The sequence below is a fragment of the Eptatretus burgeri genome, chromosome 3, assembly GCF_056783735.1.
Source record: "Eptatretus burgeri isolate ZD-2024b chromosome 3, Ebu_testis_v1, whole genome shotgun sequence".
Classification (NCBI taxonomy): Eukaryota; Metazoa; Chordata; class Myxini; order Myxiniformes; family Myxinidae; genus Eptatretus; species Eptatretus burgeri.
The window spans coordinates 50419508-50433843 of NC_140963.1; the positions used below are offsets into that span (position 1 = coordinate 50419508).

The 14336-nt window shown below is 43.3% G+C and overlaps 1 protein-coding gene across 6 annotated transcripts in view; it reads right to left on the reverse strand.

Moving 5' to 3' along the window:
* Positions 1–14336, reverse strand: part of LOC147029847 (protein TANC1-like) — a 419064-nt gene that overhangs the window by 126696 nt on the left and 278032 nt on the right. For all 6 annotated transcript variants that reach the window (XM_085873244.1, XM_085873249.1, XM_085873243.1 and 3 more), the window contains one exon: positions 9026–9257. In XM_085873244.1, coding sequence (XP_085729370.1) covers positions 9026–9257 — 232 coding nt within the window. The remainder of the gene's footprint in view (positions 1–9025; positions 9258–14336) is intronic.

Here is a 14336-nt window from a genome sequence, read left to right on the forward strand (position 1 = left end):
AATGAGGAAACGTGTTCAGAAGTGGATCCACGTCTGCATCACGACATTCACACATTGTCCAATGGCTAAGACACACATAAAGCCACAGCATGCCAAAGAGACAATATATCTGGGGCAATTACAAACGTATAAAGTTATTACCTCTGCCACCGAAGGTGGATGGAGGTTATGTTTTTACCCCTGTCTGTCTGTTTGTTTGTTACTTGTGAAAATCGAAGATTTTTCAATTATATTGGTTGGTCTTGTGCGTTAGTCTATCTGTATATCGCCTACAGGTCACAATACTTCACCATATAGGAGAGTTCATCAAAAGCAAGAAGCCTATTATTTTTGAGGTCAAAAGGTCAACATCGGCCAAAGGTCAGCAACTGTCAAATTTCTAAAATCCTCAATTTTAATCCAATTGACTAGAAATTTGAACAGGATTTGCATCTCAGGTCAATGAATTCAACTACCAATTATTCTTGAGGTCAACATCGGCCAAGTTTCTAAAATTGTCAATTTTCAACCAGCTGACTTAAATTTGAAGATGATTTATATTACAGGTCACTGAATTCAACTAATTATTGAGGTGAACAGGCCAAAAGGTCAACATAGGCCAAAGGTCAACAACTTTCGTGAAATTTCTAAAATTATCAATTTTCATCCAATTGACTTGAAATTTGAAGAGGATTTGCATATTTGGTCGTTAAATTCAACCACCAATTGTTTTTAAGGTCAAATTTGTTTTATGGATTTTGCAGTATAGTGCAATGCACATCTTTCTTGTTTGTTTAACTCGCAATCAAATGGTGCGTAATTAATATACGTATTCACATGGGTCAATCGAGTCTTCACCATGTTATTCGGTTGTATATACTGTATAAAATTATCGTACTTCTGGTTCACAATAGTTGTCAAACTGGATGTAATATTCCACCATTAACACACCTGTTATTAAAAGCGATTTTTTGTTCTCGCGACTGTAGCCTTAACGCAGTTAACCACACACATTTAGGTGTGATTAGTTCTCAGGCAATTTTGTCGCCACGGCTCCGCCTTCACCAGGCTGATTGACAGGCATGGTCCTCCCCAGCCCTCATTTCCCTTCATGTTACTTGGCGTAGTTAAGCAGTTCTGCTGACTTTTCGTGAAAGCCTTTCAAGTTGTGAAAAGTTTGAGTAATCATGGACCTTCCCACTATAAAACGTAGTCGATGCATTAAACCAAGTTCTGAGTTTAAACCAATAAATTTTGAGTTAGGCTGTCAGAAAATAATAATAATAATAATAAAAATAATAATAATAATAAAAAAATAATAAGGGCAATTCCCCTGGGTGCTCACCTTTCAGATTGACGAAACCGAGGAGGAAATCAACGTGGGACGGAATCAGCAAAATGTACCAATGAACCAATGTTATAGCAAACATATATTTGTGGGTGGGGGGCAACACCCCACCCCGTATCTGCTGTTCGACACCGATTTGTTAAATAGCATGAACAAGCTTTGGTACATCACAGGTGATGAAGGATGTGGTCAAGTTTCATTGAAATTGTGTGTCGTTTCGGTGAAGAAAGCAAATACATATTTTTGGGGGCCAACCCCCCTTACACTCACTCAGCCGCTGATATTTCAAATGTCGTGAACAATCTTTGGTACAGCTTGGGTGATGAAGGTTGTCGTCAAGTTTCATCTGAACTGTGTTCGTCGTTTCTGAGAAGAAAGCGATCACCTCATTTGGGGGGAAACAACCACCCCCCCCCCATAAGAAACCTCTGCAGACCCCCTCGGACATCGATTTTTTTATGCTGTGAAAAGACTTTGGTTCATCATGTGCGATGAAGGTTGTGTTCAAGTTTAATCAGAAATGCATGTGTAGTTTCGGAGAAGAAAGCAAACACCAATTTTGGGGGGCAACCCCCGTACACCCCAATAGGTCCAGATTTTTTGAATGCCATGAACAAACTGTGGTATATACAGGATGGTGAAGGTTGTGGTAAAGTTTAATCAAAATCATGTGTGTAGTTTCAGAGAAGAAGTTGCAAGTATTTGTGGACAGAAACGGACGGACGGACGACGCACCATCCCATAAGCTCCCCAGAACTACATTCCAGGTGAGCTAATAATAATAAAAATAAATGGGGGCAATACCCACTGGTAGTGGCTGGATAAGAACCTGGGAACCACTGGTAGGCGTGGATGACCCACAAAATATGCAACGGAGAAGAAAGTAAATACCTATGGATTTTTTTTTTTTTTTTTAAACGTGATCAAACTTTGGTACATCACTGGTGATGAAGGTTGCAGTCAAGTTTCATCGGAATTGCATGCGTCATTTCTGAGAAAAAACGCAAATTCATATATTGGGGGGCAACCCTCCGCAGACCACCTTAGGCGATTTTTTTTTATTGCCGTGAACAAAATTTGGTACATACCGGGTGGTGAAGGTTGTGGTCAAGTTTTATCAAAATCGTATGTGTAGTTTCAGAGAAGTTGCAAGTGTTTGCGGATGGATGGATGGACAGACGGACGGACGATGTGTCGTCCCATAAGCTCCCCCGAACTATGTTGCAGGTGAACGAACTAGAAGGGCACTTTGTGAAGCGCATACCTCTGCCATGCAATGTCTGATTCCAGTTGAACATATCAGTGCCAATATATTTTTCAAATATCATATTATACATAGTTTTTGACCCCATCTCTCAATGGTGAAGAATCACATTAAAAGCTAAAAAATTATCTTATCCGGATCTGGATTCGGATCTTCACTAAAATCAAATCTATTCGTCCTCGTCACACAGCCAACCTGTCCACCAAGTTTCGTCCGAATTCGTCAACAAATTTTTGAGATATCGCGCTTTATATCGTTTTTGGATCTGTCTCTCAATGGTGAAGAATCACAAAAAAAAAAAAAAATTATAGTACAGGATCCAGATGCAGTTCTTCACCAAAATCGAATCAGTTTGTCCTTGTCAAACACCCAACCTGCCCACAAAATTTCATCCAAATCTGTTCACAACTTTTTGAGATATGCTGCACACAAACAAACAAAAAAGACAAACGTACAGGGGTGAAAACAACCTCCTTCCACCTTCCGTGGCAGAGAAGGAGGAGGAGGAGGAGAAGGAGAAGGAGAAGGAGGAGAATGAGGTAGGAGAATGAGGAGGAGGAGGAGGAGGAGAGGGAGGAGAAGGAGGAGGAGAAAAAAAGAGAAGAAGGAGAAGGAGGAGGAGAAGGAGAAGGAAAAGGAGAAGGAGAAGGAGAAGGAGAAGAAGGAGAAGGAGAAGGAGAAGAAGGAGAAGGAGAAGGAGGAGAAAGAGAAGGAGGAGAAAGAGAAGGAGGAGAAAGAGAAGGAGGAGAAAGAGGGGGAGGAGGAGAAGGAGGAGGTGAAGAAGGAGGAGAAGGAGAAGAAGAAGAAGAAAAAGGAGGAGGAGAAGAATGAGGAGGAGAGGGAGGAGAGCGAGGAGAAGGAGGAGAAAAAGGAGAAGGAGAAGGAGAAGTAGAAGGAGAAGAAGACGACAAATAAGAAGAAGAAGAAGAAGAAGAAGAAGAAGAAGAAGAAGAAGAAGAAGAAGAAGAAGAAGAAGAAGAAGAAGAAGAAGAAGAAGAAGAAGAAGAAGAAGAAGAAGAAGAAGAGGAGAAGAAGAAGAGGACAATGAATCAGGCTATTTTGAGTCGGTCAGTTTTGTAGCCAAGTGATGTTATCCAAAAGTTTAAAGTGTTGTCACCTCCACAACTGAAGGTGGGCGGAGGTTGGATTTTCACCCCGTCTGTTTGTGAACAGGAAATCTCAAAAAGTTGTGGATGGATTCAGACAAAGCATGGTGGACAGGTTCGGTGTGTGACATGAAAGAAGTGATTCAATTTTGGTGAAGATCCAGATATGGATCCGGATCCAAGAATTTTTAAAGTGATTCTTCACCATTGAATGATGGGCTAAAAACGATATATAGTATGATGTTTCAGAAAGGTGGAGACGATTTATGACAAAAGTATGTGAATGAGATAGTTAGGTGACGAGAACAAGCCGATTATATTTTGGTTCGGGTCCAGATCCTTCCTGTCAGTGGGATACAAAACGTAAACTGTTCAACCTGGCGGACATATGCGCTCTACCGAGTGTCGTCATAGTTGGATACGAAATCCTCCACAGATGGCTGGTTAGTAGGTTACTACTTCATAGGTTGATAAGTTTGCATCTTGGTAGTTTTTTTGAGGATTTGTGTTGCATTAAACCTATGGAGTGTCTGTGCCATCACTACATTGGAAGTCTAGTGAATTCCTGATACAATTTTGTATACAAGGGAAGTTCGACAAAATATGAAGCTGTTCAGTCACATCATACTTCTACCACATCAAGATGAATTTAATCTATAAATATATCCATATTCTCACTACAAAGACTATTCTTTGCATTTACTTAATTTTGCAATAATGTCCCTTTCTTTATAATTTATTTGCACACATATATTATGCATGCCTTGGGCAAAGTTTACCCAATGCACCAGCATCCATTTCATACTTTTTTGCAAGATACCAGGAGATCTTTAACATCCACAACCAATATGCAGACAAGATGGCCAGCTTTACGTCCCCATCCCGAAGGGGGAATGCTACGAGAAACAGCACTCCTGCTGTCACATCAAATAGCATCCCAAAGCAAGGAGCCAGTGGAGGACTAAAGCCAGACAAGACAATCATCAAGGGAGCATACAGTCTGACATATCCTGCTGCCCCAATTAACAATTCTTAAATTTTGTACTTTTTGGTAATGAACTTTTATCTCACGTGAACTGATATCACATTTACAGCCTGCAGTATTGTTTATTTGGCCTATCATCCCGAAAATTAGCATGTCCGTTTACTTCTCTTATACGTACAAAAATAAAAAGAACTAATAATATCAGTACAATTACATTTAAATAAACTAGAACAGCCCTCTTCGATGTCGCAACATCGACTGATATGCCCCTACCAACATTATTACATTATTATACATATTTCTACCAAGTTTGATTTAAATCCCTTCAGCTGTTCTCAAGCATCACATTTTTACCTGGCATGACTTCTGACCTTTGATGCCAAAATGTAATCATTTCATCTTTGCATTACAATATTATCCTCACACCAAGTTTGGTCAAAATCCCAACACTGGTTCACAAGGTAGTGCAGTAACATAATTTTTCCAAATGGGACCTCTGACCTTTGACCTCTTATGTATTTGCACTGAAAGGAAATGGCATGACCCAACCTTTATAAAAATATCACATCTAAAAAATAAATTAAAAAGTGCCAATTTACGGTTACCGTTTTATACAAAACAGGACACAATCAGGATGAACTTGGCCACCGTTTTAAAGAAGTATTTAAAAGGATGGCAATTCTAATTAGATATTTATTTCAAGCAGGAACCAATCATATTTAATTTAGCCACCATTGGTTTTCGCCAATGTTTTTATTTCTTCTTCTTCTTCTTCTTCTTCTTCTTCTTCTTCTTCTTCTTCTTCTTCTTCTTCTTCTTCTTCTTCTTCTTCTTCTTCTGATATTTCAAATAGTGGTGTGGGCAAAATGAATCACAGTTACTGCTTCATTTCCATGACCATACAACTTACCACTTTTACATTTTTCCTCAAAAATAATGTGGACGAAGTTCATGTTGATTCTTATCTTGTTTCAAAGTTCAAAAGTAACTTGACCCTGTGCAGACATCATTTATTTAGAAAGCCGGACTATTTTTCCTGAGAAATGCAAATAACTTGCTGGTTCTTTTTATGGCAGTACTTTGTAGTGATGTATCCACCAATAAAGGCTAACACAATTATGAGGGAGTTAAAACCTCCTCCACTCCAACAAACCATGAAGGAATGGCCCTGCACCAGGAGGAAAATTCAGCACAGATGGTAGTCTTGTTCGAAGTAGCTTCCAGCAATGGGTTAGTTCCGTGATGTGATTGCAATCCAAGTTATGTTCTTGACTCGGAAACTTTTCGAAAAGGGAAAATACTTTATTCACTTGGACTTGCATTTCTTTGTTCAAAGCCACCTGTCATTGTGTTCAAATGTCACATACAAAGGAACAGTTGCACAGTGACAGATGGATGTCGATTAAATAAATCAACTGAAAAATAGAAATCAAAAATTACCCCCGTGCGGGAGTGACGGTCATCTCTGCGAGAAAATATATAGCCTCCTGAAGGTAGGGCAGTTTTTGCAAACTTTGAAGTCACGTGACGCGAAAACGAAAGCGAATATCGAAAATCCGGCCTGACAAAATTTAGATATTGTCCCATAGATTTATATGCCACAATCAAATTCAAGATCGCTTGAGAAATGTAAGAGGAGATAGATTTTTGAAAATTGTCATTTTCGCATTTTTTGGAAAATTTGAAGTCACGTGACACGAAAACGAAAGCGAATATCGAAAATCCGGCCTGACCAAATTTAGATATTGTCGCATAGATTCATATGCCACAATCAAATTCAAGATCGCTTGAGAAATGTAGGATAGATTTTTAAAATCATCATTTTCGCATGAAAATCGTCATTTTCGCATTTTTTGCCAACTTTGAAGTCACGTGACACGAAAATGAAAGCGAATATAGAAAATCCGGCCCGATCAAAATTTAGATATTGTCCCATAGATTCATTTGCTACAATCAAATTCAAGATCGCTTGAGAAATGGCGGAGGAGATATAATTTGAAAATCGTCATTTTCGCAACTTCAAAGGCCTCGTGACCTTGACCTTAGGTGACCTTGAAAGTCATACCATCGTGTACGTCTCATCGACCTCTATCAGGATCACTAATGACCAGATCTCCCGCTTCAACTTCATTGTGAACGGACGGACGGATGCACGGACGGATCGAAGGACATCGACACCCATATTATTAGGTCATGCTCGAAGAGATGACCAAAAAATTTTGAGTTTAAATAGCGATAAAAATCAGAAATATGAGTGCGCTGGATTTTAGCCATAAGTCATAAATGCTCGCACATCTCTTGTTCCTCCAACAAAGACAGCGAGTTCAATGCCACAAGAAGACTCTCTATGACTACCTTACCCAACCATTCACACAGTCTTGAGTGGTCAGCCTGAGAAAGTATTTGGCCCAAGTCTTTCACGAACCGGTTGGCTAAGTCTGATGTTCAACTGAAGGTAGCAGGAATTTGCAATTTGTTCAGGGTGCTGGCAACAAATAGCCTACTCTTTATGAAGGATACAGTGCGATCCTTAACATCCACTAACTAATGCTAATGGATGATGGGTCCACAGCTAATGGTCCATCACTTTGTGATGCAACACCCTGCCTGCGAAGCACCATTCCACAGTTTAAAGTTGAGCAGCCAATCAAACCAAGATGAGACAGCTCAAAAGCAGGTGCACAACTTCTGCACCATGCCGTATAAATAAATGGATGTGACCACAATGGAAAAAATAATTTCAACACCATTTCTGCAAAATATGGCTCCAAAGAAACAAAAATTCTGTGTGAATAAGGACGTGTTGTTAAAAAAAAAATTGCATTATGTCAGCCTACAGAGACTTATCACCCCTCATTTTTGGGTGATCGCCAGACTCCCCTTATTCTCAGTTTTGCCATCTGTTGGGTCGACGCTAGAGTACCCTTATTTTCACTTTTTTCCATCTGTTGGGTGGTCGCTGGCGTACCCTTGTTTTCACTTTTTTCTGTCTGTCTGTATGTTTGTATGTAATGGACAGCTCTGGAGGCCAGAGGAGTCAACCGATTTTGATGAAACTTGACAGGTAGGTTCATACCAGGATCTAGTTGTATGCTTTTGCGCACCGTTGCTATGGACACCACCGTTGCCTAGCAACGGGACTTTGAAATTTTTCAAAAATCCTAAAAAATTAATTTTTTCGAAAATCAAAAATCGGCTTCCAGGCTTTTATGCGCACTATAATCAACCTCTTTGTCAAAGATTTTAAGCCCGATCCGTCAAAAACTGTATGACTAGTATGCAATTATGTAGCGACCACCCATGTCGCCGACTGGCTTGTCTGTCTGTTTGTATGTAATGGACAGCCCTGGAGGCCAGAGGAGTCAACCGATTTTGATGAAACTTGACAGGTAGGTTCATACCAGGATCTAGTTGTATGCTTTTGCGCACCGTTGCTATGGACACCACCGTTGCCTAGCAACGGGACTTTGAAATTTTTCAAAAATCCTAAAAAATTAATTTTTTCGAAAATCAAAAATCGGCTTCCAGGCTTTTATGCGCACTATAATCAACCTCTTTGTCAAAGATTTTAAGCCCGATCCGTCAAAAACTGTATGACTAGTATGCAATTATGTAGCGACCACCCATGTCGCCGACTGGCTTGTCTGTCTGTTTGTATGTAATGGACAGCCCTGGAGGCCAGAGGAGTCAACCGATTTTGATGAAACTTGACAGGTAGGTTCATACCAGGATCTAGTTCTATGCTTTTGAGCACCGTTGCTATGGACACCACCATTGCCGAGCAAAGGGACTTTGAAATTCTTGAAAAAATCTTTAAAAAATAATTTTTTCGAAAATCAAAAATCGGCTTCCAGGCTTTTATGCGCACTATAATCAACCTCTTTGTCAAAAAATTTCAGCCCGATCCGTCAAAAACTGTATGACTAGTATGCAATTATGTCGCGACCACCCATGTCGCCTACCGGCTTGTCTGTATGTTTGTATGTAATGGACAGCTCTGGAGGCCAGAGGAGTCAACCGATTTTGATGAGACTTGACAGGTAGGTTCATACCACCCATGTCGCCTACTGGCTTGTTGAATAGTACATTCGTTTTAAACAACTCGCTTTTTAAACAACAAAATGTGCACATTTCCTCACTAAATAAATGGATCAATCTTCATTCATTCTATATTTTCAACTCATTGGGGATGGCAAGTTCATCATTCATGAAGTTCTGACCAATTTTTTTTTTTCAAAGTTGGCGTCTTGGGCCTCATTATAAACAAGAACATCTGATAAAAGCAAGAATTAGAATTGCATCAAGTTCACAACCTCCATATTTGGTAAATGATGAACACTTACCTTTGTGCAAAGCAATCAATGGCTCAAGAACACCTCGACGAAAAGCGGATACTGGGTCCTGCACACATGAGCGCAGACCTAGAAGACTGAGTGCATGAGATTCGCGTGCAAGCAGCTCTCGATATGGGGCAAGTTGAGTGGACCGACACATCAACGCTGCAGTGCTGTGCACAAATTCAGGAACCAGGCAGGTGTATGCATTGTCTGCCTGGCAATAATGGTATGACACCACCTGTAGGCAGGAATGTGGAGTGAATGAAATATGGAGATGGATGTAGATAACCTGCTCTCATCACAAAATGTCAAAACTCTCACTCATTCTATGCACTCTACAAAGACATAGTGGTGTGGGATCATGCCAGATTGCCAGTGGTTTGCCATTCCTCTCCCAGCAGAAGCTATGGCAGGAATTTGGAATTTGTTCAGAGTGCCAGTGATAGCTGGACAACTTAGAGGCAAGTGTGTGCATCTTGAGGTCACTTGTCTCATTAAAAAAAAAATATATATATGTATATGTATAAATATGTATATATATATATATATATATATATATATATATATATATATATATATATATATATATATATATATATATATATATATATATATGTATATGTATATATATGTATATGTATATAATGAATGTGGGAAAATTACGGGCCCAGACCGGGAATCAAACTCAGGTCTTCTGGCAAACCGTACCAGTGCTCTGCCATCTGAGCTATCTGGGCTACCCACTGTCTGAGCAACGCAATTCTGACATCCAACTGAACAGCTGGTGGATCAGCCTGGTACAGCCACTCAAAGTAACAAGCCCAGTGAGCCTTCACTTCAGACTCCTCTGTCAAGAGCCCACCACACTCTGCTCTAACTGCAGTACACCAAGGGATGGGCTTGGATGAACGCAATGCGCGAATTCCCCTGTAAGCCGGACGAGAATCACGACCACAGGTGATGCTCTACCCCCTCACAGATTCCTCGCACATTGGCCTCCTTGTCCACCCATAGTGCACGTACAGTTCTATGCCTCAGCTCCCTGAACAGCTCAGCTCTGCCATTCCGCCTGGCCCTGCGACTCTGGTCAATGGTATCCAGTGTCCCTTGAGAGACAAAATTCTTCTTCGCCCTCCGTGAGTTCCAAAACATCGACGGGCAACACCAAGGACGATGGTCCTGAAGGCACTCCACAACTCAAGATCGGTCAAAGCACCCAGACCCCCAAAATCTCCACTCAGCCTGTTTGCAAACTCCTCAGCTACCCTCTCATCCTTGAGCTTGCCAACATCCAGCCGAGGCTGGGATGGTATCATTCTCCTGGATTTAAGGTGCAACTTAAGAATTGCAACAACAACCCTGTGGTCAGTATTGAGGAACTGAGCACTCTGGTGGACCCCTGCAGTTCTGGATCATCCTCCAGTGACCATCAACCTGCACATGGTCAATCTCCTTTGCCACACCACCAGCGTTAGAATACAAAGTCCAGCGATGAGCCTGTGGATGCTGAAACCATGAACCGGCCACCCTCAGTCCATGACTTCTTGCAAAGTTAAGGAACATAGTGCTATTCTGGTTCACAGTTCCAGACCCATGGGGACCAACGCACGTCTCATAACTATCCCTATCAGTTCCAGTTGATGCATTGAAATCCTCCAAGACTAAAAGTGTATATCGCCTGGGGCAATGATCAACCACAGACTCGAGCGTGGCGTAGAATGTGTCCTTCACGGTGAGGTCACTCGCCTCAGTCGGAGCATAGTCAGAGACCAGGGAAATGGCACCTAAGGAGTGATGAATCCTTATTCTCATAATATGCTCGCTGACAGGTGTTACCTCAATTATCATTGGAGTCAACTTATTGGACAAAGCTCCAGCAACTCCTTGGGCATGGTAACCATCAGAGCGACCAAACCAATAGTAGGTGTAACCACCTGTCATTATCTCACCGCAATCCGGTCTCCGAACCGCAGAGAGTGCTGCAAGCAATACCGATGTCCAAACACTTGAGCTCAGATGATAACAGAGACAGGTGATCATCCTCTCTTAGGGATAGGACATTCCAGGCGTAATCCGTCCAGGATGAGTTGCATTGCCAGGATGAAAAGGATTGGTGAAACTGTGCTACCCATCGCAATACCAACCATTAACTCGACATATTTTGTTGTAAAGGTAGTAGTCAAGAAACGCATACTGAACTTCTCAAAGTAGGTTTGTACAAGTTGAATAATTGACTGTGGTACATGGTGTAACCTTAATGCCTTCTATATGAGTCGATGAGATGTTGCACCATAAGTGTTCGCTAGGTCTAACCATGTGATATGTAAACATTTCCGTCTTCGCTTGGCTTCCTGGATAGCCTCCCAAATCATTGCCGTGTGCTCCACACATCCTGGTATTCCAGGAAGCACTCCTTTCTGTTTCTCAGTTTGGATATATTTGTTTGTGTCCGATTACTTTATTAACCTTTTGGCAAGTTTGTCAGGTCAGGTTCGATCTGTGACCTGCTACAGGTACCATGTAAACCTGTACTAACCTGTTCCATGGTCGGGTTGTCGGCGACTAAACCGTCTCCCCCACCAGGTTTTCTGGTGAGGGGGTGTTTGGATATGGATACCCAGCAGGATTAAAAACAAAACCTGTCAAAGGGCGGAAGAGCTCCTTGTGAGCCAACGGTCATCCATATCTAGTGCCCAACTGTGTCTGCAGACGTCCTCCTGCAGTTGGGTTACTTCTTATTAGGAGGTTGGTGGCAGGATTTGCACTCCGGCCACCGTAAAACCCTTCATTCCGCAAAACGCAAAAACGCAAAAAAAATCTGAAAACCCACTCCGTGGGAGTACCTCCTGTGCAGCTTCCCTTCGCAGGGCAGCTCACCGGATGACGGGATTGGGGCAAAGCCTTCGGGACCCCCAATCTTTGATAGGAGGGAAACCACGGGGTAACATCCCTGGGTCAGATTGCGGGAGAGTGTGTCGGAGTGGTGCTGAGGTGTCGTCCACCAGACGGCGGTCTCCTTGGGTTAACCTGAGGCGGTCCCTTCGGGTGGGTGCCTGGAATGTCCTATCCCTAAGAGAGGATGATCACCTGTCTCTGTTATCATCTGAGCTCAAACGTTTGGACATCGGGATTGCAGCTCTCTCTGAGGTTCGGAGACCGGATTGCGGCGAGATAATGGTGGGTGGTTACACCTACTATTGGTCTGGTCGCTTTGATAGTTACCATACCCAAGGAGTTGCTGCAGCTGTGTCCAATAAGCTGACCCCAATGATAATTGAGGTAACACCGGTCAACGAGCGTATTATGAGATTAAGGATTCGTCACTCCTTAGGTGTCATTTCCCTGGTCTCTGTTTATGCTCCGACTGAGGCGAGTGATCTCACCGTGAAGGATGCATTCTACGCTACACTCGAGTCTGTGGTTGATCAGTGAGTGCCCCAGACGAGATACACTTCCAGTCTTGGGGGATTTCAATGCATCGACTGGAACTGATAGGGATGGTTATGAGACATGTGTGTTGGTCCCCATGGGTCAGGAACTATGAACCAGAATAGCACTAAGTTCCTTGACTTTGCAAGAAGTCATGGACTTAGGGTGGCTGGTTCATGGTTTCAGCGCCCACAAGCTCATCGCTGGACTTGGTATTCCAACGCTGGCGGTGTGGCAAAGGAGATTGACCATGTCCTCATTGACGGTCGTTGGAGGATGATCCAGAACTGCAGGGTCTACCGGAGTGCTCAGTTCCTCAATACTGACCACAGGCATGTTGTAGCAACTCTAAAACTGCACCTTAAATCCTAGAGAATGGTACCATCCCAGCCTAGGCTGGATGTTGCCAAGCTCAGGGATGAGAGAGTAGCTGAGGAGTTTGCGAACAGGCTGAGTGGACACTTGGGGGGTCTGGGTGCTTTGGGGGGTCCTGAAGAGTTGTGGAGTGCCTTCAAGACCACCGTCCTTGATGTTGCCGGTGGATGTCTTGGAACTCACCGCAGGGCAAAGAAGAATTTTGTCTCTCAAGGGACACTGGATACCATTGACCAGAGTCGCAGGGCCAGGCTGAATGGCAGAGCTGAGCTGTTCAGAGAGCTGAGGCGTAAAACTGTACGTGCACGTGTAAAACTGTAGAGCATCACCTGTGGACAGGTGATTCTCGTCCCGCTTACAGGGGAATTCGTGCATTACGTTCATCCAAGCCCATCCCTCGGAGCACTGCAGTTCGAGCAGAGAGTGGTAGGCTCTTGACAGAGGTGTCTGAAGTGAAGGCCCGCTGGGCCGGTTACTTTGAGCGGTTGTACCAGGCTGATCCCCCAGCTGTCGAGTTGGACGTCAAGGGTGTTACAATCCCTGTTGCTGACCCACGAATCAACTGCGGTCCACCTTCGCTTGTGGAAACATGGGCTGCGGTGAACCAGTTGAAACGGGGCAAAGCTCCAGGGATTTGTGGCATCCATGCTGAACTTCTCAAGGCTGGTGGAAATGCTGCACTCGTGTCGTTGCATGCAGTTTTGTGCTCTGCCTGGAACACAGGCATCATCCCAACTGACTGGAAGAGGGGCCTTGTTGTCCCTCTCTGAAAAGGGAAGGGTGATCGCCAAGACTGCAACAACTACCGAGGGGTGACGCTGCTCTCAGTGCCGGGCAAGGTCTTTGCTCGGATAATTCTTGATAGGGTTCGCCACCATCTGCTTGAGCACCAGCGTCCAGAGCAGTCAGGCTTTACACCAAAGAGGTCAACGATTGACCGTATCATTGCCCTTCGTGTCCTCACCGAACGCAGACGAGAGTTTCGACAGGGGCTGCTTGCAGCCTATGTTGATCTCTGTAAAGCGTTCGATTCAGTGAATCGGGATGTCCTCTGGAGGATTCTTGGTCTTCGTGGGGTGCCACCAAAACTGATCGATCTGATGTCTGAACTCTACTCTGGTTCTGAGAGTGCTGTGAAGTGTGGTGGTACCACCTCTGACTTATTTCCAGTTGTTACTGGAGTTCGTCAGGGATGTGTACTTGCCCCTACACTTTTCAGCACTTGTATGGACTGGATTTTAGGGAGGATGTCGGAGAGATCAAGTTGCGGTGCATCGTTTGGGAATGTCAAGATCTCGGACCTTGATTTTGCAGACGATGCAGTCATCTTTGCGGAGACTTTAGACATCCTTTTGGGGGCCCTCGAAGTGCTGAATGAGGAGTCGGAGCCGCTGGGATTACGGGTTTCTTGGGTCAAAACTAAGATCCAGGCTTTCGGTGACATCTTGGATGCTGCTGTCCTGTCTGTGTCTGTTTGTGGTGAGGATGTTGAGGTCGTGGAGAGATTCACTTA